We start from the raw sequence: 25,892 nt of genomic DNA, 5'->3' as shown, positions 1-25,892 counted from the left end.
CTTGTCCTAGGGGAAACACACAAGCCATACCAGACCTCTCTGTCCCCAGAGAAGGGAAGATCTTAGCGATTGCATTGGTGTACTGAGCTGTGAAGACAATGTGGGCTTAGGGCTGCCATTCTGGAAACACAAGGGGAAGCCCACCTAGGAAGGGAGCTTGGAGTGGCAAGCTGAGGGGTCTGGACAACACTCTTCCAACCTGTGGACCTTGCCAAGCCCCATTACCCAAGGCGGAGCATGAGCTCTGGAGCCCATGGCCTGCTGGTTGATACTAGCTCTGTCATGGCTGGTATTTCCATCTTTAAAGCCTCTTCACCTCTCTCTTGCCTTAGTTTCCTCAATTGCAATGTGGAGTTCAGAATAGTACCTGCCTCCCAGGATTGGGTACCACACCCAGAAAGTGCTTAAAGCAATGTCTGGCCTCTAGGAAGCTCTCAGCAAATCTTAAATTCACAGATTTCTTTAAACTCTTTCCCCCCAAACTAATGTTAACCCGAGTGGTTTTCTGTTACTTGTACCCCTGAGGCCAGCCCAGCCCAGCCCTGTTCTTTCACTGTGTTGTGGGTTCCTGGGAAAGTTTGTTCTTTCTAAGGATCAGTTTCCTTGTTTGTGAAACAGCAGGTACCAGAAGGAACCCAGGAGCCCCAGGTGGGCTGTGGGCCGTGCTAGAAATTAATACATCAAAAGTGTTTAGAAAAGTTCCTGGCAAAGTACTCAGGACATGTGAACAGATACCACTGGGATACTGCCTTTCATTCCAAGAAGAAAGCTGTTTTTTAAAAAATAATCTCAGTTGTATAAAGATGCAAAGAAATACGTGACTCTTTATGCCTATCTCTCATTATTTCCCTGATAAAAGCTATAACGTTGCAATTGTAAGTTCAAAGATAGGAACAATCTAAAGGCTTTTGATCAGTGTTTTTTTTGGTTTTGTTTTTGTTTTTTTGTACCAGGGATCGAACTCGGGTTCTTGTGGTTGCAAGGCAGGCGGCAGAACCACTGAGCTAAATCCCTGGCCGATCAGTGTGTTCTAACAAGCTTGGGCAAGGGCTTATTTCACAGTCCCGCCAGCAGGGGTCAGGCGAAGCCATCTTTAGCGTTTGCTCCAAAATGGAGTTTATTTTGAGAAATGTTTCCAAATTGATAGCTGGGGAGAAGTCTGCGATTTTATTATGGTTCTCTTTGCTAACAGAAACTTTCACATGTTAATTGGTTATGTATATACTTTTTCCTATTGGGATTTTCATCTTTGCTTATTTTTACAGGTCAAAAATACCTTTGAACATCAGGTTATGTGACAAGTATTTTTTCCAGTTTATTGCTCATCTTTTAATTTGATCACCTTCGGTTCTGTTTTGCTTGGTTTGGTTTTTCCCTTCTCCGGGCTGGAAGGAGCCTGCCATTCAGTGGGGTCTGGTGGAGGAGAGGGAGCATGGCTCCTGTTCGCTAGCACATGACAGTTGCCCTTGATCTGAGGTTTCCTTCCCTAGAGTTTCACTTACTTGTGGTCAACCACGGTCCGTAAATATTGATGGAAAGTTCCAAACATAAACAGTCCATACAGTTTAAATTATCGTCCTGAGTAGATCATATTCCACTCTCTCACTTCCTCTCTCCCGGGATCTTAACTGTTCCTCTGTCCAGCATCGCTACACTGTATGCACCACTCACCCTGGGGGAGAGGGAGAGGACCTTCACACAGATTATTATAGTATATTATAATTGCTCTATTTTGTTATTGTTGTTATTTTTATTGTATTTATTTATTTATTTATTGGTACCAGGGATCAAACTCTGGACCTTGTGCTTGCAAGGCAGGCAGCAGAACCACTGAGCTAAATCCCCGGCCCTGTTATTATTGTTAATTCCTGCTGTTTCTAATTTATAAATTAAAGTTTATCATAGATGTATATGATAGAAGACCTAGTGTACATATGCAGGGTTCAGCACAACTCAATTTCAGGCATTCCCTGGGGGTCTTGGAACATGTCACCTGTGAATAAGGGGGGGCCACTGTCAGGGGACAGCTAGGTGGCAGCCTCATGGGAACCCGCTCCCAGGGGACTAGCTACTCCCTGCCCATTCGTTACACTACCAGCTCTCCTGGGACAGACAGGTTTGCTGACCCGAAACTGACACCAGCGCCACCCAATGTAAGCAAAATGACCACAGTCACAACAGCCGAGTGATGGTCACAGTCATAAAATACACGTACAATTCTTTAAAAGAAATGTATTGGAACTCCTCTGAAGTATGGTCATGAGCTTGAAAGAAAAGTAGGATTTTCATCAGGTGGGAATGAGGTGACGCCCAGCCGGCTGCAGGACAGGGTGACTCGCCTTGGGAACATGCTGAGCCTGTCCCAGATGGCCCTGCCATCCTGCCTTGGCCTGCCTCAGTCTTGGGACCTGCCTGCCCTACTTCCGACTCCGAGCACCTGTGCTCCATCGCCTGGGGTTTCCTCCCGATGCGTCCCACTTAACCAGCAAGGCGGAGAGGACTCCACCAGAAGGGACGGGTCGGCGAGGAGAGAACCTACTGCACCCTCGGACAACAGCCTGAGTAGCGCTGAGGACAGGCCCGGTGCTGCTCTCTGGAGGGAGACGTTGGAGGGAAGAACACAGCCACTTCCTCTGGCTGCCCTTGTGCCAGGCAGAAGCCAGACACTGGCCCCACCCACAGCAGATTGGGCTGGAGAGAAAGGACCATTCTGAAAGCTAGAAAGGAAAGGAGGCAGTGGGGAGGGGGAATGGACTGGGACTGAGAGGCCAGGTCCCCCCCCCACCCACACACACAGTAGATGTCCCAAGCCCCCGTGTGGTTCCTGGCTGTGTGGCCAATCTGGCAGCAACATTTGGGTCTAGGGAGTCTGGTGAAAGGACAATTATTTTGTTAAATCACTGCCATGCAAGTTGCAAGCCGTCAACAGGTGGCCAGCCTGCAGGAGAACAGAGATGTGTCCTGGCCGACCACCCAGGCCCAGAAGCCAGGCTCTTCATGCCAGTCCTGTCATTGGCATGAGCCAATTACTCAGCACCTAGAGTTTGGGTTGTCGCTGGTGTGCTCGGGGTCAGATAAAACAAATGTACCTTTTCCCTTCCAAAAAAACCCCATGGTGCTGGGGATTTAGCTCAGTGGTTTCACCGCCTGCTGCGCAAGCACAAGGACCCGAGTTCGATCCACAGTACCAAAAAAAAAAAAAAAAGACCCATAGTTTTGAATGACTGGACTCTACCCCATCTTATCTTTTATGAAAGCATAGAAAGCTCTGGGTGTGGCTCATGGGCAGAGCAGAGGTCTAACATGTTTGCTGGGTTCAATGCCCAGCACCAAAACTAACAGAAGAAGGAAAAGGAGAAGGAGGAGGAGGAAGAGGAGGAAGAAGGAAGGAGGGAAGGAAGGGAAAGAAAAAAAGAAAGAAAGAAAGAAAGAAAGAGAGAAAGAGAAAGAGAAAGAAAGAAAGAAAGAAAGAAAGAAAGAAAGAAAGAAAGAAAGAAAGAAAGAAAGAAAGAAAGAAAGAAAAGGAAAAATGCTTTCTGATCATATAATCAGAAGCCACCTGGAAATTTCTGTCCCTGGCCTGGCCATTTTTGTTGTTGTCCTTGTTTGGAGACAGGATCTTGGTATGTGGCCCAAGCTAGCCTTAAACTCACAGTGATCCTCTGGCTTCAGCCTCCTGAGTGCTGGGATTACAAGTGTGCACCACCACAACCACTGTGGACGTTTTTTTTAGAAGGTCTGCCTAGAATATCTTTATATGAAAAGTTAGGTCATCAGGGCTAAGAAGAGGCAAGGGGAAACTTGGAGGGGGTCCTGATCTATGAAAAAATTTGGCTGGAAGTCCTGAGGTAGGAAGGAGACACGTGAGTTCAAATCAGTGTTGGTTCCGCTCCCTGCTGTGTGCCCTGGGCCAGGCCTCTTCCGCCTGCTGTCGCTCATCTGTAGCACGATTCCCCTAACAGCACCTCCAGGGGTCTTCAGCGGCTTCACCATGCACATGAAGAGCTAAGTGGAGGGCCTGGGGTACAACAACCGTAATGTTATTACCGTGGAGTCTGGGCCTTGGGCTCCAGTCACCCAGGAGGGGCACGTGACCCACACCTGGTGTGACCTTGGGTCTCTGCACCACAGGATTTCAGGCCTGGGGCTGGAGCAGAGTAGTAGGAAGCAGTCAGGAGACAGAGGAGAAGGTCGGGATAGGATCCAGGGCCCTCAATACCAAGCACTGCACACGCATTGACTATTCACTCCCACAGCACCTGTGCTGCACTGTTACAGCTTCTGGTATGCACACGAGGAAACTAAGACACAAGGCTTTCTTATGAGGCCCAAACAAGCTTTTAGTGATTCCCATGATCTAAGCGATCAGATGGTTCTTTGGTGGTCTAGCTGTAATTCTGAACTAGAGTAGTCTGCCAGAGGTTAAAGTTCTTTGTACAAGCTGAGCATGGTGGTGCACACCTGTGATTCCAGTGGTGTGGGAGGCTGACACAGGAGGACTGCAAGTTTAACCCCAGCTTGGACAACTGAATGACTTAGCAAGACCCTGTCTAAGAACAAGCAAATAAGAGTCTTTCCACCGTAGTCTCCCAACTAGAAAAGTAGGGGTGCTAGGACTTGTCCCAGGGCTCCCCACTGCTGTCCTGAGGTGCCTCACAGAGCCTGTCTCAAGACACAGCAGTGGAACACTCAGAGAGGCTGGGGCACGTCAGGGCTGAATGCCGGCTGTCCTGGTGCTGCTGCAGCATCTACACTGGATTTGAAACCACAAAGGGCATGCCCTGTCCTCTGGTGTCCACCAGGGGGAGCGCTTCCAATCCCAGCATGCTTGGCATTTAACCCAGATACATCGGCATCTACTTTAAATCATCTCTAGATTACCTGTAACTCCTAACGCAAGGTGAACGCTCCGGAAATCACTTAGACCATGTTGTTTAGGGAATAATGACGAGTACAGCACAACTCTTCTTGGAGTATTTCTGGCTCCTGGTTGGTTGAATCCGCCAATGAAAAGCCCCAGACTCAGAGGCAGACTGTGACCTGGTCGCCTATACTCAACCATGCCGAGGCAGAAGGTGAGAATCTGTCACCACATTTCTTTCCTAAGAGCCAGGTTAGGGCCTCAAAATCCTGAAAAGCAGCAGCAGACCACTGCCAGCAGGCAAGAGCGGTAGCTGGAGAAAACGTGCCTGCTGCTGCTGGCCAGGGGCGTGTCCCAGGGTGTGCATACCAGGCTCGCACAACAGAGCACTGCATTCACCACGAGGAGAATCTGCAGGTCGTTCCCTTCAAAGCCTCAACACCTGCTCACCGAGTCATGGAGTGAATGTGCAAACACGTTTTTTGTGAGTATGGTCCTTTTTTGTTGGCGTCTTTGCACCAAGACACTTCCCCAGGCCATTTTTTATTTTGTTTTTATTTTGAGTCAGTGTCTTGCTAAGTTGCCCAGGCTGGGCTTGAATTTGCTCTTCTTCTGCCTGAGCCTCCGAGAGTGCTAGGATTACGGGTGTGCATCACCAGGCCTGGCTCAAACACATTTTGAAGATCTATGAGCAAATCTTTGCCAACATTAGAAAAACCCAAGAGTTCCAAGTTGGCATCGGTAGGGGAGGCGGGAGTCTGAACACACAGGGGTCGACCGGACTTCACACCTCTTTGGGGGGCCTCACCCAAACACCATCACTGCATCTCACACAGATTCCACGGGTCCGCAAGTTAAAGAAAAACAAAACACAGGGGAAAAAGCACCAGTCTTTCATAGTGGGCAGTGACGAGCAGATCGCTGGCCGCCAGGGAAGGGTGGCCATGTCCCGATCCCAGCCTCGGTGCTGTGACCCACCTGTGAGGTGACCCAGCTGTGGAGCCAACACCACTGGGTGCAGGTGGTCCCCCAAGTGCAGTGACTGCTGTCATTACAGCTTCTGGAACCACTGCCCTCTGAATCAAATGCATTCAAACAGTAGGCGGCAGGTGCTTTTGTGGAACATCATGAACTAAGGATGGAGTAAGCAGGAAAGAATCCAGTGCTCTACAAGTTCATGACAACTCTCCAGCATCTCAGCCCAACTCTCATGGCCACAGGAGCCAAGAGGCTTAGGAAATCTTAAGGCAGGACACCTTAAAGTTGAGAAATTTCTGTGACTTTAGCTTCTTCCTGAAACCTCCAACAGCCTGCTGGTTGGAGTTCAGCAGTATAATACCTCCCTGTTCAGTATAAAATTGGCCAGAGCGGGACTATCCTATGACATTACTATTAGTCTCCTGATTCGAACTTGATACCAAATCCCCAAAGCAATGCAGTTAGAAAGACCCAGTAGAATTGGACCTTTACCGCGCTTTGATCTGCAACAGAGAAATCTAATATATGATCGACCGCAGGCCTGCGACACAAGTCGGCCTGAGGTCAGCGGGAAGGGAGAAGGCGCAGAGGGTATTTGAGCAGCTCACAATAGCTGCTCTGTCGCTCAACAAAGGCTTGACCTCCTGAGCAGTGTCTGACCTTCAAGCTCCCACAAACATATGTATTTACTCAGCAATTACAGCTTCAACCACCGAAGGGGCCGTTTAATCACTCCTGTCAAAGGGAATAAATTAAAGCTTCCCGGATCTTATAACAAAAAAAAGCCAAAGAAGCATTTGCACTCAAAAAGGAAACAAAGAGTTTCTTTCCACCAGCGCACTTTTTTTTTTTTGAAGAAATCTCCCTGTTTTGTAACCCAACAGTAGTTAGAAAGCCCAACCCCAAATTACAGAAGTCTAATGCTAAGTGAGCTGAGTGAGATCCTGAGTTTCTTTATGTGTGAATATGGCTAAAGTGTCATTCTTTCAGGCAGGGAGCTGCTACTCTGTAGCGTGTGTGCGTGTGTGCGTGTGTGTGTGTGTATGCATGTGTGGGTCTGGCGTGATTGGTCCTGTGATGCAGAACAGCTTCAATGACAAAGGGCTGAGGAAAAGCAAAGCTGGGTGTGCACAAGACATCAGGACACCTTCCAGTGCTAGAGAGTGGGTGCTCTGCCACTGAGCCACATCCCTACCCCGTGTTGGGGCTGCTGAAATGTGGAAACACATGTAAGACGTGACCAGCAGTTTCTCCTCTGAAAATGAAAGGGACAAGTATGTACTGTCCCTTTGACCAAAAGCCACTTTATTAGAGGGATACCAAGTATTGACTACACAACAAACCTCTTGCCCACATGGAATTGAGGAATCACTATAAAATAACACTTTGTAATATCCCCTCTTCAGCTCAGTAAGAGAAATTTAGAAAGCTGATCTTAGCCATTTCTTGAAAACTTAATTGGAAGACAGAATAAAAGCTGAATAAGAGAGAGAGAGAAAGAGAAAGAGAGGAGAGACAGAGAGAGAGAGAGAGATATGCAGGAACCACGAGGTACTGGCAAATGTATAGAATATGCCTTCTCTCTTATCTTGGATGAAGACCATAAATGATCTCCAATTTCCTTCCATGAGGAAAGACTTACAATCCTACTGGCTCCGTATTCAGATAAAAGTCAGCAATAATTATCTCCTTTACACCGGAGTCCAGATGTATCACTGCACAAAAAAAGATAAAACCAGCGAGGAAGACCAGTTTTCAATGCAGGAACAGAGAACTAAGAGACGCTGCCAATAGCCTGTGCAAATGGAGATGAACTGGGTAAAGCACTGGTCTCTGAAAACCTTCCTTATTCAACTATGAAGGTGTTTTCAAGGAGCACTTTTTTTTAATTCTTGGAAATCTATAATGGGAAAGAAGCAATCATAGGCCAGTGAAATTAACAAAGGAAATAATTTAGTGCACTTGGTCAACTCAGTTTTGGAAAGAAAAACAAGATACTCACGATACATGAGAGCTTTTCAAAGGTGTGAGTTTGCAGATCTGTAAAACTGTTATTGATCTTGGGCTGTCATTAGCTTATCCCCATAGCCACCTGTGAGGTGGTTTAAACTAGGAACAAGATTCTGGAAAAGCCTTAGTTCTCAGAGGGGTCAACTTACTTCACTAAGGGAAACCTTGGGTGATTCTGCAGTTTTTAAGCTTTCTCCATCCAAATGCCCCTTGGCCATCAACTGTCAGAATCCCTGTGACTTCAAGCAGCCCGTCCACTCTGTGGCTCACACACATTGTTCTCAGCCTCGTGAGCCTGACGGTGAGGGGTCCCAGCAAACGACAGTCACACATCCTTGTCTTTTGGAAGCTGACCAAACCCATCTGGTCCCAAATTCTGCTTGCTAAGCAGCATCATGGCAAATGGCCAAGACACAGTTGGCAAATGCCAGCAATACCAAAAGAATTAAGGCATCAAGATAAGACAACAGTGCATCCAAATGTATCGCCAGCAAGTCTGGGGATTCCTGAGCGCCAGACCCATGACACTGCCCTCAGCACAGGCAGAACATGGTAGCCTTTGATGTTGTATTTAACTCAGCCAAGGTGGAGCCGTGAAGCCTGACATGAATGTCAATGGCTCCGTTTCTAATGTCCCCCCTGGAGCCTCAAGGTCATGCGTGGGTAGAAATCAAGTCAGGCTCAGGCAAGCAGCTGCCACAACTGAGGAAGGGGCTCTGTGGAGGGCTCGTGGGAAAGACTCAGGGAGGGAGCAGGCCCTCCCACCACCAGCCTGGCCTCCAGTGGAGACCCCTCTGTGACAGGACGCTGTCCCTAGCCTTGCTTCTCTGTCCTTGTGGTGCTGGAGACAGGCCACCTCCCCAGTCCCCAGGGATGGCTGCTGTGCCTGGAGGTCCCTTCAGAGCCTGGCTAACAGCTGACGAGGATGACAGAAATGAGTACTCAACCACAGCATTGAGTACACACTTTAATTCTGTCACAGTGAGGCTGACATGGACAGTGTTTTGACAGAAAAATACAAACGGACACACATTTGAAATGCTGTGGTGCCTCTATACCCTCGTCTGACAGGGTCACTGCGCACCTGGCTGTGTGCTGAGGACAGTGGGGACACTTGTACCCCCTGGAGGGCCAGAAAGGGGACATCCTGGGATGGCTGCATCTGGGTTTTGTTCTGAAGCAGGTGCAGGGCCTGGGCCAACCCTTACTTTCCGCTGCTTTCCAGCAGGCCTGAGGATTCCCTCGCTCTGGGGCCAGAGGGGACAGCAGCCGCCGGGTGGGTTTTAGGCCTGGGCCTGCGACTCTACTAGCTCCTTCAGTCACCAGGAGCGAACCGGACGAGGAACGTGCGGCTCGGTGAGGCTGACTGGTGAGTGACAAGCCAGCACCCGATGACAGGCCCGATCCTGCACCGGGTCATCAGCCCAAGGCACCTCCCGGATCACAGCTCTGCAGGGACAGGGCTGGGAGCGAAGAGGCCGGGCGCCTGCGGCACTGGGGGCTGGCACGGGCCACCTCCTCCCCCGCCCGCCCGCCCGCTCCGCCCGCCCCACCCTCGATCCCACAGCGCGGCCCTTGTTCCGTCCCACTCTGGCTTTCACACGCAGGGCGGAACACAGCTGACACTGCCAACGGGGGCGATTCCTTCCAGAAGCACGGCTCTCAGGGAACCTGTGGGCAGACTGCACTGTGGGGAAGGGATGGCACGCGGCCCCTGCCAGCCCCATAAACCAGGACTCGCAGTAGCAATGCCGGAAGCGTTCCATCCAGTCAGAGCACAGGGCCAGCAGTCAGCGGGCGAAATGGGCCACTGCGCCGTCCTTACCGCTCCCAGGGAGAGACAGTCACACCCCTGAGTGCAGTCACCGTCCGGGTGAAGGGAGCCGGGCCCTCAGCGTGAGTGGCTAGACTGCCACAGAGAAGAACTTCCGACCAAACACGGATCATCACATGCGAAAGGCCTGTCACCACCAGGCTGGGCCAAATACTGCAACACCAGACGATTTTCACAGTACAGAGAAACAAGAAAAAAAGTCTGACAGAAATGCACAGACGCGGTGTGGTTCAAATGAACACTTATTAGTCAGATCAGAGGAGGAATTTCTTTTTGACTTGTCACTGCACTACATCTAGAGAAACTTCCCACATAGAAATTTTTTTTAAAACTACAATAATTTCTGCCACCAAAGATTTAGAATTTTGGACAAGAATATATTTTATCTTTTCATAAAAGTTCTAACAAAAATGTATTTTTTCCTTAACTTAAAAATACGGCTTTAGAAAGCAAAATTGAGGTTGTTATAACTCATTACACATTTTACAAACAGCAGTGAAAGGAAGAAGTTGACACAATGGACTCAGCTTCTAAATATCAAAATGATCATTTCAGAAGCTTGATTTTGTCCTTTAACAACCGGAAGCTGGGGTTCTTGCTGATTTTCTTGTTGAAGATGACCAGGAGCTTTTCCTCCGACCTGTGGGAGTCACTCGTCACCTTGTAGTACTGAGCCAAGACCTTCACAAAGAAAAACAAGGTCAAATGGGTCCATCTGTCCTGGAAATGTATCCTCAAGGTTTGCTGTTTAACTCAGGGAAAGGCCAGCAGCGTGCTGACCACAGTCCACGAGGCTATGTCACACTGGGACACGCGGGGAAGAAGGAAGAAACCATTGCGCTGGAATGAGCAAAGGCGAGTGAAGTATAGCGCACATTCACTGGCTAGAGCCTGTCTCCAGTCTTTGAGGCAGGTATGGTGTCCAGGCGCGGCCCTGTCTGCCAGCCGTGACAGGTTTGGCTCAACTCCTGCCCCAGACCCCGAGGGGCAAAGCATCCACCTGGGAATCACAGACACACACTCTCTCTTGTTCTCCTACTGGATTTTAGGTTATGAAAATAGAAGTGTAGGGCCGGGGACTTAGCTCAGTGGTTTCGCTGCCTGCTGCACAAGCGCAAGGACCCGAGTTCGATCCCTGGTACCAAAAAAAAAAAAAAATAGAAGTGTACATTAAAGATAAAATCTCCCCAGCTGCCTGTTCATATGCTGTACCTTTTTCCTCAGCTTCTTGACTGCCAGTTCATTATCCGGGGCCTGTCTCAGAACTGCCTCAATAGTTCCCTTCCAGTTGAATTTACCTGCAATATAAAGGGTTACACATGACACACTCTGAAGTGTAAACAAGCGATTTCTGCACATGCAGTGCTCGCTGGGAAAAGCCCTCCTCCCATGAACGGTGCCAGAGTGCTGAGTAACAGTGGCTTCCTGTCTGCCCAGGCACGGGCCCTTGTTCTCACAGTGAGAAGTGACACAGGCATCGTGAGCACCAGGAAAAGGTCACTGGGATCTGACGGACCCCACAAAAGGACGCAGCGAGCGTCACCAACACCACAGGGCTGTGCAAGGCGAGAGCCAAAGCCACCTCGTCTTGAATGAGGGGAGAAGCACAGGTGACTGCCAAAGTCACTCATCCAGGCCGCACTTCCAGAAGGCACCGCCTCTGTCCTCACGCTAAGGAGAGCCAAGAATCTGGAATCGTGTGTACAGGCAGCATGGGGCGACTCGGAAAGGTGTGCATGGACACGCAAGGACCTTTAAAGCTCAATTATCTCTTACAGCCGCGCACAAATCTATGACTTAAAGAATACTCATAAAAAGCTCACTGTGTACGAGCTGGGAGGGGGTTTCAACCTAGGAAATCCAACCCAACCCGGGCCTCCAACCGGCCTCCACTGCCCCAGCTGCCGTCCCGTCTGGGTCTGAGTTCCTGACTGGCAGGACAGGGTGGGAACACAGAGGCGAGGACTTGCTGCCTCCCAGCACGAGCAGCTCTGGGGGAGAGGCTGCACAACGAGGACCCCTGGAGGACAGGGCCAGGGCTCCAACAGCACCCGGGGTGGTGGCAGATGCGGAGGGGACAGCCACGTTGGCCTCCATCGGGGGAGTTCTCGAGACAGACTGGCAAGAGGCAGGAGCAAGAGGACGGGGCAGGACAGGAGGAGCAAGGCCTCGAAAAGCCATTCCGGGTTCCTCTTAAACCCAAAGGCAACGCCTGCTGTGGGCAGGATCTGCAGTGTCCCCTGCAGGGCCTCAAAGGCTGGGACTCTGCCTGGCACTGGTGGCAATGCTAGAGCCTTTAAGAGCTGGGGCCGGGAGAGCTGCCCTGGAGAAGACAGTGGGACATGGTTCTCTCCTCTTCCCCTCTCACCTCCTAGACAAAAAGCAAGCAGCTCCGCTCCATCTCAACACCACAAGCTGCCTCCCCACCAGGGCCCCAAAAGCCTGGGGCCAACTGTGGACCAAATCCTCTGACACCGCTGGCCCAAACACGTCTCTCTCCACAGATGGATCGCCTAAGGTAATGGTCACGGGACGGAGAGCTGATACCTATATTCCAGCCCAGGCTCCTCTTGCTTTTCTTTAAAGGCAGAGGAACTCGGCCCTGTGATACTTCTCGCCCAGAGCACTGAAGGGCAGGCCCCTGACGCAAGCCTGGTCCACCCTAGCAGGGCATCTTGGGGCCCCTTCTCCAGGCTAACTGGACAGTGCTTTCCCATGATGGCGAGGCACCTTTTGCGGGAGTTTCTCCATCTTCTGGTTCTCCATCCTCAGAGTGTCCCGGAAACGCCACTTTTCTCTTCTTAGAGTCTGCTTCACCTAAGCATTTAGAAAAACCACCAACCACACGTTACTGAGAGCCTTGCTCACAACAGGCCCACCAGACACATCGCCTTCCTCACCCTCCTGGCACCCAGCCACGAGCTGCACCGCCCGGCGGTGAGGAGGACAGCACGAGGCCCCACCCGCCCGAGTGCGGGTCAGTCTGAGCCCAGAGCTTACTCCCTTACTGCGCTCCAAACACAGGCCGACAGCTTCTACGGACCCCGTGCTGGTGCCAATCCTCGGGCGCACGCCAGCCACGTACCCTCCGAGTGCGTCCGCCTCCTCTTCCCTGCAGCTGGCTTGGTCTCCTCGCTGGCGTGCCCGCCCTCCGCCACCTGCTTGCTCTGGCCTTGCCTCTTCTTGCCCTTCTTCCCTGCCGAGCCTTCGGCCTCTGGGCCAGTCTCCTGCCCCGCTTTGTGCTTCTTAGGCTTCAGACTCTTTGAATCTTCTTGATGGTTTTCTAATTTCAGTTCTTTCTTTTCTTTTTTCCTGTTCTTCTGCCGTTCTTCCTTCCTTTCCCTTTTATTCTTCTTCACCTGAGCCTGCTCTTCCGTGGGGCCATTGGCACTGGACGGGGGAAGCTTGGTGGCCACTTCCGCACATGGCTTGGCTGCCTGCTTGGGGGGCTGTGGGTCCTGCCCCTCACTCACTGGCTCCTTAGCAATAAAAACCAGGAAACGCGTCAGTATCTGGTCTCCACGTGCAAACACAGGTGCTCACGTCACTGTGGTGACCCACAAAATGTGCGGTTTCATGACTTACCCTTCCATAACTCAGGACCTCCAACTGCTCAATACAGCAGTAAAGATCCCACGTGGGTAGAAACATCCCCCGGCCCACACCCCTCTCTGCACTGTGCAGATGTGCAGGTTTTCACTCCACTGGAGAATGAAAGAATGGAGAATCCTTATGTCGCTTGGGCCAGACCTTGAATCCAGCTCACTGCTCAGATTCCATTTGGATACGAAAGGTCACCCAGGTACAGAGGTCACCGGATCTGTCTGCAGGCCTGGGTTCAGGTGACATGGACAAGCTAGGGGCCTGCTCCACCCTTCCTCCCCGGCCTCGCACTGCTCGTGTGCGGGTAAACTGAGGCAAGGCATGTGCTTACCACGGTGGCACCCAACACTGTAGCAAAAGGTTCTGTAAAGTATCAAGCAGTGGACAAAGCCAATTACTCTCACCATCACCCCGATGCCAGGGGACCCCACACAGAGCACAGGAATAGCGACGGGCTGTGACCTGGTCAGCGGCTGGGAAGGTGGTGGAACCCTAAGACACAGGGCCAGCTGGGGACTGGGCCCCTACCACACAGACTGCTGGGGGGCGCTTACCACGCGGCGCAAAGTCCCCAAGGGCAGAGCCTGCAGCCTCCCTGCCTCCCAGCTGAGACCAAGTCTGCAGGTGGGGCCGGCCAGACAGGAAGAGTTCTCCCCAGCCGGCCGCGCAGACCCTGGCCCACCGTCTCCGCCTCCGTCTGGGCCTCCTGAGGGACGCCGTGCCTGCGGCACCGACCCTTCCCGACAGCGCCCTCCCCCAAGGCCCGTCTCCACGGGCCTCCTCTCACACCGCACTGCTCCCCAAGGGCAGGGCAATGCCTGCTGAGGGCTGCACCCCAGGCCCAGTGCCACTGCCAAGGGGGAGCGAAGCTGTCGTCGAGCTGCCTTTGCAGCTAGGGAGGAAAATACCCGCAACAGGGACGAACCCTGCGACCTCGCTCTGTCCCGTCCGAAGGACCGCGCTGTGCTGTGCGTGTTGGGTCGCGGAGGGGCTGAGGCTGCGGCGGGCGCAGCCACCCAACCAGAGCTGCCCGGGCTGGCCCCGCTGTCGTCCTCCTGCCTCACCCTCCCAGAGTGCTGGGATTACCCGAGCACCACCAGCCCAGCTTGTTTTAGGGTTTGTTTTCTTTTTGAGGTACTGGGGACTGAACCTGGGGTCTCCACACCGAGCTACATCCCGGCCCTCTTATCTTTCAAACTTGCAATCCTGTCTCAGCTTTCCAGGGAGCTGAGATTACAGCCCTGCACCACCATCTCCTGCTATTTTATGTATTTTTTAATGTGTCATAACTTCAAAAGAGAAACTGCAAAAAGAATCTCAAATGACTAGTCATAAGGTTCCAAATGTCCAACTTGTACATTCTGAGAGGACGATGCTAGACATTCTGCCAAGATAAAACTTCTACTTGGGTCCCGACCTGCTGCCAAATCATTTTCCCTACATAAATAACTCCCAATAATTTATCTAGAATAAGACGAGGCAGAGCGCCGTTCTGATTTGGAATCCGGATGGAAGCGAAGTGTGACAGGCAGTCGATGTGTTTATCTGAATGGAGCCAGGAGGGAGGAGGCGGGGCTGCCTGAGGCCCTCAGAACCAGGCTCCCTCCCTCGGGGCACTGAGACCTTCCGTGACCCTCACTCTCCACCTAGCCACAGGTCCTTCTTTTAGTTTTCTTCTTAGCACCAATGCCACTCTTAGAATAGATGAGGAAACTGAGGCTCAGAGGCCAAATCGTGTGCCCAGGTTCACACATCTGCTAGCAGCACAGCAGGGTCTGTCTGAGCCAGGTCTGTCAGAAATCCGAAGCTCCCAACTTCCCAGGGACCCTGCCCCTGCCTGACCTGTAGGCCGCTCATTAGCCTCAGCTGTTACCACGATCCTGCGCTGGAGGCAAATAAGCCTTTCTCGGCACAGTAAGAAAATCTCTAGTGCAGCTCATTCTGTCCCCAAAAATGAAGGCACAAAGAGGCTCTTTAAGAAAGAAGGCTGGCTTGGGCTCCAAATATCAGACATCCCCATTTCACGACTACTAATTACTCCCGTCACACAGTAGGTCTGAAACTGGATCTAACTTACACTGATGGAGGCTTCAGAAAAGATATACCACACCTGCTCCAGAATGGATTCATTGTAAACTTTTAAACTGTTCTTCATCCAGTTCTGTAAGGAACAAAAGGAAAGAGAATCACGAATCTCATTCTGAGTCACTGACTGCCACACAGCCCCCGCCCCCCCATCAAATCCATACCTTAAATTTCGCCTTTTTCCGGGGCACATTGTCAAAAGTACTAATTTGCTCTAAAAGTTCTCTCACTTTGGGGCTGACATTGGGTTTCTTTATTAGTTCATTAATTTTCTACAAAAAATGGAAGACAATAAACAAGCAACATGTAAGTTTCATGAGAGCCAAATCCAAGGTCCTTGCTATGGACAAAGGATTCACATTTTCAGTCCAGATTCTGTATTTATGCCTAAGCTTAAAAACATATAGATTAACTACCACTCACGATAGTGCTAGCCAGAACAGTTAGGTAAGAAAAAGAAATGAGAGGCTTCCTAATCAGAAAAGACAGAATAAAGTAAAATAATCTTTGCTCACGTAGGACATCTATGTGGAAATGTGGTCTCAGATGTAGAAAGCCCTAACGATTCCATATGATAAAGTATTAGTAAGGTGCAGGATATAAAATTAACTCTAAAAAATTGCACTTTCATACACTAAGAACAATTCAAAATGGGCATTAAGAAAATTATTCCATTTGCAAAGGCATCAAACAGAACCAAATAAGCCAGGGACAGCAGCACATGCTTGCTAGCCCCACTACTTAGGAGGCTGAGGCAGGAGGATTGCAAGTAAGCCCAGCCTGGACAACCTGGCAAGACCCTGTCTCAAAATAAAAAATAAAAAGGGCTGCGAGTGTAACTCAGTGGTAGAGTGCTGCTGGGCTTGATCCCCAGGACTGCTAGGGGCAGGGGAGCTGGCAATGTAGCTCAGTACGAGGTCCGGGGTTCAATTCCCAGTACTACAAACAAAACAAACTCAATGGGATAATCAGGAAACAACATGACCAAAGAAGAGAAAGACTTGTACACTGAAAACTACCAAGAACAGTTAAAAAGAACTTAAAGAAGGACATCCATCCTGTGCTCATGGAATGGAAGACTTAGTAGTGTTGACAATTCTTCCTAAATCAAAGCAACCTATAGATTTAGTGCAATTCCCATCAAAATGCAGCTTATATATATGTTCTTTGAGAGAATCCACCTAAAATTTGCATGGACTCTTGAGGGGCCCTAGTCAAAGCAATCCTGAAAAGAGAACAGATTTTTATGTCAAGACTTACTATAAAGCTATAAACAAACCAGTGTGATGACAGTCTAAGGGAAACAAACCGACTCTTGCACATGAAATCACATGACTCCAACAAGGCTATCGATCTTAGGCAATGGAGAAAGGGATGTGTGCAACAGACAATGAGAAAAGTGGGTATTTACATGGAGAAGAATGAAGGTGGACTCTTTACTTTCCACTATATACAAAAATCATCTCTAAATGGATCAAAGATCTAAACTTAAGAGGCAATAGTACAGGTAACACTGTAAACTCTTACAACTTCAAGACACCAGATTTGGCAATTATTTTTTATATGATACCAAAAGCACAGATAACAAAATGAAAAAAATGAACTGGACTACATCAAAATTAAAAGTTTTATGCATCAAAGGGTACTATCAACAGAGAGAAAAGGCAACCTATGGAATGGGGGAAAATATTTGTAAAATATTTGTATACTGTATCTAATAAGGTTTCATGTTCAAAACATACAAAGAGCTCCAACAATTCAACATCAGAAACAAACTAATTTTAAAAATGGGCAAGGAACTAGACACTTCTTCAAAAATGATACACAGCCAATAAATACATGAAAAGATGCTCAATATCACAAATCATTAGGAAAACAGAAACCCAAACCACAATGACTTACCATGTCACACCCAGAGGGATGACCATTATACACACAAACACACACCAAAAAGCCGGGGATTTAGCTCAGTGGTTCTGCCGCCTGCCTTGCAAGCACATGGTCCTGAGTTCAATCCCCAGTACCAAAAAACAGAAAAAACAAAAAAAACAAAAAAAGAGACAATTACAAGTGTTCATCAACATGTGAAGAAACTGGAACCCTTGTGCATTACTGGTGGAATATGAAACGCTACAGCTGCTGCAGAAAACAGTATAGAGATTCCTCAGAACATCAGAATTACCAGCCCGACCCAGCAATCTCATTTCTGGGTATACCCTCAGAAGAGCTCAAAGTGGGGATTTGAACGGATTACATGTAGTATACCTATGCTCACAGCAACGTTTTTCACAACAGCCAAAAGGTAAAAGCAAATTAAGCATCCACTGGGAAATGAATGGGTAAACAATATGTGTTGTATTCAGACAACGGAATGTTTTTCAACCATAACAAGGAAGGAAATTCTGATAGATGGCACAACATGGGCAAACCTTAAAGACATCTGTTAAGTGAAATAACCCACTCACAAAAGGACTGACACTGCGATTCCACCTCTGGGAGGCTCCGCGGGTAGGCAGACACAGGGAGAGAGAGAGCAGAATGGAGCAGGGGCGGAGAGTTTATGTTTAAAGGGTACAGAGTGTCTCTGTGGGAAGATGAAAGTTCTGGAAATGGACGGTTGTGATGGCTGCAGAACACTTAAAATACACAAATTAATCAAATGGGACTAGAGAATTGAGCGGTAGCATAAAATAGCCTTAAGTTCTAATAAATAAATCTGAAATAGCAAGAACAGAACAGAGATGAAAATAAAATTAGAGACCTAGAGAAAATGCTAAGCAATCCTAGTAAAGACAGAGAAAAAAAGCAATTAGTAAAGTTAGGGAACCGTCAGGAGACAGGAAGGATAATCATCAACGAACCAACCCAAGACATACCATGAGGGTAAGCAAATACAACAAAGGAAAATGCTCCTGTGTGACAAAGAAATGAATCTACACATAAACAGCCCAGCAAAAAAAGGATCCAGGATCCAAAGACAGGGATGAGACAAAACTGCTTAAGGCACTCATGAGAAAGACACCAAGAAATCAAGAGCGACTTGACAAGGGAAAATTCAGGCCGGCCAGCACTTGCTGAAGTGGTGAGCAGTGCCAGAGAGGGCAGGGCGCTGGCGACGTGCGAGGGCAAGGGCCTGACCCTCGCAGACACCTCCCCCTGAGGTCTGCACCCGGTTCACCCTGGGGTCTCCGGATGGTTAGTCTGGGTACCACTTGTTGCTTTCTTCTGTATTCTTCTGTTATTGCTCAAGTGGGTTTGTTTTTTCACAGGATTTCATTCGAGTGTGAGGACCGCAGAGGTGGAACCCTTATCTCTCTAGGAATGCCACCTGGGTCTCAGGGCATCAGAGACTGTGTCCCCGAGCGTGGCTGATGGTCACCAGCCTAAACATGTTACAGGCAGACACCATGAGCCATCTAAATCTTAACAGGAAATGCAGAACTATTTATTATTTTTTATTTTTAATTTTTTGGTACCGGGGATCAAACTTGGGTCCTTGCGCTTGCAAGGCAGGCAGCAGAACCACTGAACTAAATCCCCGGCCCTAAAATGCAGAACTATTAATTTGGTTTTTAGGAAAATGCCCAATTTTCACAGAGGTAACATTTGTCTTTTCATTCTGTACCTTCTTTTCTTTTCTTTTTTTGGTACCGGGGATCGAACTCGGAACCTTGCGCTTGTGAGGCAGGCGGTGGAACCACTGAGCTAAATCCCCGGCCCTGTACCTTCTTTTCTAAATCCTTCCTTCTGTTTTCAGTCTCCAAATAGTCAATAACATCCTCGAAGTTATATCTCTCAACCAAACAGGGACTTCATGGCTTCTTTTTTTTTTTGCACATATCTTCATTTTATTTTAGGTAAGTAGGAAACTTATTATATTTATGAAAATGTCTATTTTACCTGATTCTGACAACAGATGTGATTAGCATGGTCTGATTTATAAACAGTTGCATTATCACTAGGAGAAAGAGATTAGAGAGTTTCTAACTGGCTTAGTAGCAAAAGAAAGCTAGTGAGAATTCTCAAATAATTTTAAGAAAAATCAGAAAAACATATGCATGAAAGACAAAGTGCACCACAACCGTATTAAGAGAAAATAACTCTTTTTTCAAAAAGTTTTACTTCCACCTCAGTCTGCCCAAGCCATGATGTTTCCAGGACTTGTCTGCACAGATGACACATTTATTCTTAAGTCTCAGATTTCAGAAGAAACCAGGAGGGGAGACACGACGCTGCCGGGTGGGTTGGGGAGGTGTTACCTGAATCCATGCTTGCTGCTTCACGTCACCTTTGTGGGTTTTACCTTCGTAGCCCTTGCCGCCGTACTTCTGGTCTTCACTTACGCACTTCACGTGGTTTTTATAGTCATCGCCCCTTGAAAGAGAGCAGAAGCCCCACTGTTAGAGCCACTCCCAGGTCGCAGGCTCTGACCGATGCTGCATGCTTTGCTGCCGTCTCCATTTCTTCTCATCTGTGCCCAGCACAAACACCCCGATTCCTCAGCTCGTTTTCCGGTCAGAAGTTCGTCTGCTCTCTAGGATGGGAGATGGATGTACCCATCCTCGCCTGGCTCTTACAGAAGCGCCCCAAGGGTTGTCAGCAGTACCCGGAGTGCCCGTGTCCCTGGGCCTGGCAGAAGCTGCAGCCAGTGCTGCTGACTGACCAGTGCACTAACCATGAGCCCAACCCGTCCCCTCAGCCTTCTCTTTAGGACTCCTCTAGAAATCAAATTGTTTCATAAAGCATTTGCAGAGAAACACACCAGTTTTAATCGGTGGACCCTGCAGGGCATCTTTCTTACTCTCTTTCCTCAAATGTGCCTCTGTGGGCCCAGAACTTCCCAAACTGGTCTGGACCTTCACTGTAGATCCACATGAATGATGCAGAACTCACCAGAAGTCTTTACCACAGTCAATGCAAGAAAGGCATTCACAGTTTCTGCAAACAGACACATGCTTTTCCACTTGTACTTTCTTCACTGACTCACCACATGCATTGCATGTAAAAAATACCATTTTCAGCTAAATGATTAAATATTCTCTATCCAAAATAGGTGTTAGCTTGTCCTAAAACAAAAGAGGAAAAACAGATTATTGGTATCGTAAGTCGAAACTTCTGTTCCCAATAAATGATTCCCATGGCCTTTTCACAATAATTCCAACCCTAATTTCACATGAACACAACAGACTCCAATGGTGATGGACAATCTGTGTGGAGCCCCACCACCCCTGTAAGTAAATTATCCCTAGTGAAAGGGGTTCACACTGGCCGAGTATGTATTTGCTCTGTGCCAGGCATTATTCTAAGAAATTTACCTGTGTTCACTTATTGAGCCTTCACAGAAACCCCATGAAGGAAAAACTATCATTGTTCAACTTATATGAAGCAATTGGAACACAGAGAGATTGAGTAAATCACCCCAGGAAACACAGTAACAAAATCGGGACTTAAACCTAGCAGACTGGCTACACCAATAAAGAGCTTTTGGAGCATTATATATTTTACTTTCTCTAATACCTTTACGTTCTCCTCCCTCCCATTCTTTCCATATAAAACATACTTACATATGAACTTTCTAAACGGTATTGTAATCTAGGTGTGCACTGAAAAACTATTTCAGGTCCCCAAACAGATAAGAAAAACACAAGGGGAAAATTGAGGGACGTTTAAAAAGTGGAACAGGGCTGGGGATTTAGCTCAGTGGGTCCACCGCCTGCCTGGAAAGCGCCAGGTCCCGAGTTTGATCCCCGGTACCAAAAAAACAAAAAGGTGGAGAAAAGCTTAAGAGCAATTCTTGTCAGGCTTGGGCACCACTGTAATCCCAGCACTTGGAAGTCTGAGGCAGGAGGAGCCCCAGTTGGAGGCCAGCCTGGCCTACACGGGGAGATACTGTATCAAAAAATCAAACGAGGGCTGGGATTTAGCTCAGCGGCACCATGCCTGTCTTGCAAATGCAAGGTCCTGAGTTCAGTCTCCCGTACCAAAAAGAAAACAAAGCAAAAAAACCCAAACCAATCCAAAACAAAACTCCCCAGACGTCCTAGAAATGCTCAGGGAGAGTTACAATGCGCCCACGGTGTCAGAATGAGGCCCACCCCCAGCTCAGTGGACTGGAGTAGGTAAGGAGCCTTCCTTCCTCACATGGCTTCTGGTCAGATCGGCCTGAGAGAAGGGAACTCCCATCCAGCGCCTTAACTGCCAGGTGCTGACTCACTGGGGGCTCACACACCGGGGTCCTGGGTCTCCGGACCACTGCTCCACACTACGCACGTCTACACGTACACAGAACCACCACTTACAGTCTCATGGGGCGCACGCCAGTAACCCAGCACTCTGGGAGGCTGAGGCAGGAGGACTGAGTTAGGAGCCCAGCCTGGGCAATTTAGCAAGACCTTGTCTTGAAATAAAAAAAAATATAAAGGAAGGCTGGGATGTAGCTCAGGGAAAAGGCCCTGGCTTCAAGCCCCACTACCACAAAGAAAGCCAAACCAACCAAAAAAAACAAACAAACAAACAAAAAGAAAGCCAAACCAAACCTAAACCCTCCTGGGGGTGCCACTGTGCTCAGCAAAGCACAGATGCAGCAAAGTGGCAGAGAAGTCACCGTAACTTTCCATGCTTATATAAGCACCAGATTCTACAAGAACAGTGTCACTTTCCATGGTTCACATTATAAATAAGTTTCACAGCCAAAACCTGAGAACTGTTTAACCTAGCACTTTCTTCCCCGTTATGCAAATGACACCGACCAACAAGTAAGGCAGCGGAGGAGCCAGCTCCAGGGTAAGACTTTCTCCAAGAATCCTGGGCACAAATGAGCTGCCCTTGCCTGCAGTGAACCCTCCCCCAGGAATCACCATCCCCCTCCACCCAGTGCTCCAAGCAAAGATCAAGGCTGGCATGGCCACTCAGCCTTGAATGGAAACGTACGTCCTGCTGGCCCCTCCTGGGGTACAAAGGCCCAGGGAGACACCACACTCTCACACCTCAGTCCCCTCACCCAAGCTGGCCGGGTCCTCTAGTTCGCCTGCTCTCAGGATGGGTCAGAGAGGGAAGGTATGCATGTGGTCAGCCACAGCCTGGCCCCAAATCCAGAGGAAAGCAACATGATGGCTCTGGGCTGCGCTGCAACAACTCCTCCTGGCAGGTCATGATGAAGTCGTGCGACACAGGCGCAAGCTCCGGGAGCTGGGGCTGCACTGGCAGAGGGCATTCCGTAACTGTCAGGCTCACAGCACAGCCACTCCGCCTCACCAGGAGAACAAAGGCTGGAATAAGAGCCAACATCACCTCATCACAGGCTGGAGGTGCGCTTTTGTGTATGAACAAGAGAAAATCCTTATTAGTCACCAAGAAAGGGACTGTTGCTGTATGCACCAGATAGAACAGCTGCATTGAGTCAAATTATCTGCTAGAAAATTTCAAAGCACTGGTTTGTTTTTGGTGCCGGGGATCGAACTCAGGACCTTGCGCTTGTGAGGAAGGCGGTGGAACCACTGAGCTAAATCCCCGGCCCTCCAAAGTACGTTCACAATGACATCCAACAAGGGAAGCAGCCCTCTAATTTAGACTGGGCTAAGGGCTCTCCAACCTCTGCCACTGAGGACTAGTCTGTTTCTTGACTGAAGAAGAAGAGAAGAGAGGCAAGAAAGGCTGCAGTGAGCCTTGGGGTCCAACTGGGAGCCTCCAAGAGGACAGAGGGTGGCCTGTCATGGAGAGTCAGGAAAGAAGGGCTGCGGAAGGGCAGCTGGAAACAAACACAGCAATCGAAGGGAGCCAGCAGTGTCGACAGGTGCTCAGGCTGTCTATGCAAGGCTTGTCGTCCCCCTGGAGAGAAGCCACGCTGTGTAAACACCAACTCAGGAGAGGGTTAGAAATCAGCTACAGGCCCATCGAAAAGTCTCTCTTGGGCCATTTTCATTTGGTGGCTCACCTCGCTGCTTACTTCAAGGCACTGTGGTTTCACACTTGACACAACCTGGGAACGGTGCGTCCACCTGCTCGGCTATGGGAGCAGGTCTGTATCAGACCCGCAGGGAGCTTATACAGAGCTCCCGAGTGACCTTGACTGTGCCCCACAGCAGACCCAGTCCCCGGGGAAAATACCTTCCGTGACACAGTGCACACACGCGCGGCTACAAAGACCAGCCAGCTCAACTGCTCAGCAGGCAGGGCCCCACACCTTGGTGCAGGCTCACTCACTCCAGAAATGTAAGTGCTACAAACTTCCAAGCAGGTGCTTCTGTCTGCCTGTCCCTCTGTCCAGTCAGTTTACTGAGCTCTCATCATATGCCACACCAAGAAAAAGCTACGAGCCGGAAGGACAGAGGGTGGGACCGATCCCTCGCTCTCTACAAAGTGACCTCATGTTCACATTGTGACTGCACGCAGCACCTCCAGGACAGCTGAGATCTTTCCTCCACAGGCTTCAAGTACAAAGCCAGGCTCAGGCGGTTGAGGGCTCTGCCTCAGGCACAGAGAAGGGGCTGAGGTGCTGAAAGACAAGGTGGCAGCCCGGGCTCCTGTGCTGCCTCTGTCTTCACCTGTCACATCCCTCCTCTTTGCTTGGCCATTGCTCTGAGAACTGAAGATCCTCATCCAAAGGAGGAAAAGGAAAAGAAAGAAAGGTTCTACACCGTGGCCTTCCATTTGTAACTGTCAGAACCCTGGGCTTTAGTTCTAAGGCAAGCCCATCCCGGACACGGAAAACCCCCATGTCACAGGGAAGACCAACGGGTATCAGACAGCAGTCCTGACCTGGGGGGAGCAGACCGGGTCAGTAAGGCGCTGAGGCCTTTGAGGACTGTAGTGCCTTAGCCTCCTCTTAGCAAGATGGTGGCCATGTTTTGTTGGACTCAGGGGCAAAGGGCCTGGGCTGCAGCCTGCATCTGCCAGCACCAGAAAGGTCATTAAAAATTCAGGGATGCCATGGTCACGTCACTTCCCAGAATCAGTAATATGTTTAATATCCACTTTAAAGCACTGCATGGAAAGTTAATCAGGATAGCAGACGTAGCAGCTGCAACCTAACCCAACTATAGAAAGGTTTCTATGACCAATTAATTCTACATCAATGATATTATATTCAGTCCTCTCCCAAACCCAGGCTCCTTTAAATATGGCCCTCAACCTATCCATCTATCTTCATCCATTTACTCCAGCCTCCTCTGGCTTCTCACAACATGAGTGCAGATGGCCTTGTTCACTGAATATATATAACTTAACCTACCTTAAGTTTGGTTCTAGGGTTGGGATTTGGAAGTTTTTATTATCTTCCTCCTTCTACATCTTTGTATTTTTACTTTTCTTACACAAATATTCACTATTCTCAAAACATTCTTTCACTTACACACACACTGACCTACATCCCATTACCACCATTCCAAAACAATCCATCCAAGGGGCCAGGCTGGCAACTCCTTCACAACCACAATCAGTGAGCACACGACCTAAACCAAGCCACTGGCCCCTTTCACCTCAAATTCTCATCTGTGAAACAATGAGCCAAGGCAACCAGACTAGACCCAAGTCCCTTCCAGGCAGAGAATTCGGAGAAGTACAGGTATGGTGCCAGAAAGCACAAACCTGTCCACCCTGTCCACACTCCTGCCTACACCTGTTGACTTTATCACAGAGAGGACCATCTTTTGGTCCTTGCAAAAGGCCCAGGCAGAAGGTACATGCACCTCTACTTAACAGATGGGGAGACTGAGGCTCACAGAAATTAAGCTGTCTTTGCTTCCCAGTTCGTGTCCCCACCCCACTCAGGACATCCCCTGCGCTGCTTTAAACCACACTGATGCTGATGCGCTCTACTAACTACCGTACGTCCCACACCAAGCCTGGCCGCCCGGGGGCGTCTGTGAAGGAAAGTTAGGCTTGCAAATACCTCACCTCCCTCCTCTTTCCTCAGCGGTGCGCGCTGCAAAGAGCAGATGTTTTATGACCACCTAGACGTGCCAAGCCCTCTCGCGGGTGGTTAATACGCTTCCCACAACCCCAATCCCTTTGGTCGGACGAGGAGACAGCCACAAAGCGGTTAAGCGACGGGGCACCAGGTCCCACGTGCAGGAGTGGCAAGCCGGATCCCCACGCAGTTATTCCGGCCTGTGCTCCAGATCGCCTGACCCAAGGCTCCTCCTTGGCGACTAGGACAAGAGCCCTGAAGCCAGAGCAGCGGTGACCACCTGGGCGGAAATGGTCCCCCAGCCCCGGGTCCCGCACCGGCCGCGCTCGAACGGGGTCTGACTGGATCCCTTCCCTCCTCCGCGAGGGTGAACCGAAGGACTGCCGGTGGGAACGTGGCACCGCCACACCCCTGTCCTCCCGGATTGGAGCCCCAGGCCTCTCTGCCACCGCCCCTCACCTCTCAGCAGCGCCCGCCAACGGTTTAACCGGCCGCAGGGAGCACGTGGACCGCTGCAACCCACCCTGTCGCCGCCTCTCTCGGCAGCCTGGCGCTGAACTCCCTTCCGCGGCGCTCCGCGCATGCGCGCCCGCCACGCCCCTGGCGGAAGTGAC

General features: G+C 49.6%; 1 protein-coding gene across 5 annotated transcripts; it reads right to left on the bottom strand.

Moving 5' to 3' along the window:
- Positions 1–9,909: 9,909 nt before the first annotated feature.
- Positions 9,910–25,891, bottom strand: Lyar (Ly1 antibody reactive). 5 transcript variants are annotated; one of them, XM_004847296.4, is made up of 9 exons: positions 25,738–25,891; positions 20,265–20,437; positions 19,631–19,745; positions 15,536–15,643; positions 15,364–15,447; positions 12,769–13,162; positions 12,414–12,500; positions 10,896–10,981; positions 9,910–10,364 (listed from the first exon to the last, which is right to left on the bottom strand). In XM_004847296.4, the coding sequence occupies exons 2-9, from the start codon at positions 20,384–20,386 to the stop codon at positions 10,230–10,232; spliced, it is 1,131 nt and encodes a 376-aa protein (XP_004847353.1). In that variant the 5' UTR covers positions 20,387–20,437; positions 25,738–25,891; the 3' UTR covers positions 9,910–10,229. The 5 variants fall into 5 exon arrangements, with proteins under 5 accessions (XP_004847353.1, XP_012928598.1, XP_004847354.1 ...); XM_013073144.3 differs by having other exon boundaries at positions 15,397–15,447; XM_004847297.4 differs by having other exon boundaries at positions 25,802–25,822.
- Position 25,892: the final 1 nt, after the last annotated feature.

The sequence above is a fragment of the Heterocephalus glaber genome, unplaced genomic scaffold (assembly GCF_053883595.1).
Source record: "Heterocephalus glaber isolate CG9 unplaced genomic scaffold, H.glaber_assembly_v1.0 deba00001509, whole genome shotgun sequence".
NCBI lineage: Eukaryota > Metazoa > Chordata > Mammalia > Rodentia > Bathyergidae > Heterocephalus > Heterocephalus glaber.
Note: the sequence above shows the minus strand (reverse complement) of the source record. Positions and strands in the feature narration are given on the sequence as shown.

Excerpts from the sequence above, each read along its gene's own strand:
- Lyar (XM_004847296.4), bottom strand. The coding sequence starts at position 20,386 with ATGGTATTTTTTACATGCAATGCATGTGGTGAGTCAGTGAAGAAAGTA. Across the intron at positions 15,644-19,630 it reads AGCAGCAAGCATGGATTCAG|AAAATTAATGAACTAATAAA; the intron begins GTAACACCTCCC and ends CATTTTTTGTAG. Across the intron at positions 12,501-12,768 it reads GAGGCGGACGCACTCGGAGG|GTGAAGCAGACTCTAAGAAG; the intron begins GTACGTGGCTGG and ends CTAAATGCTTAG.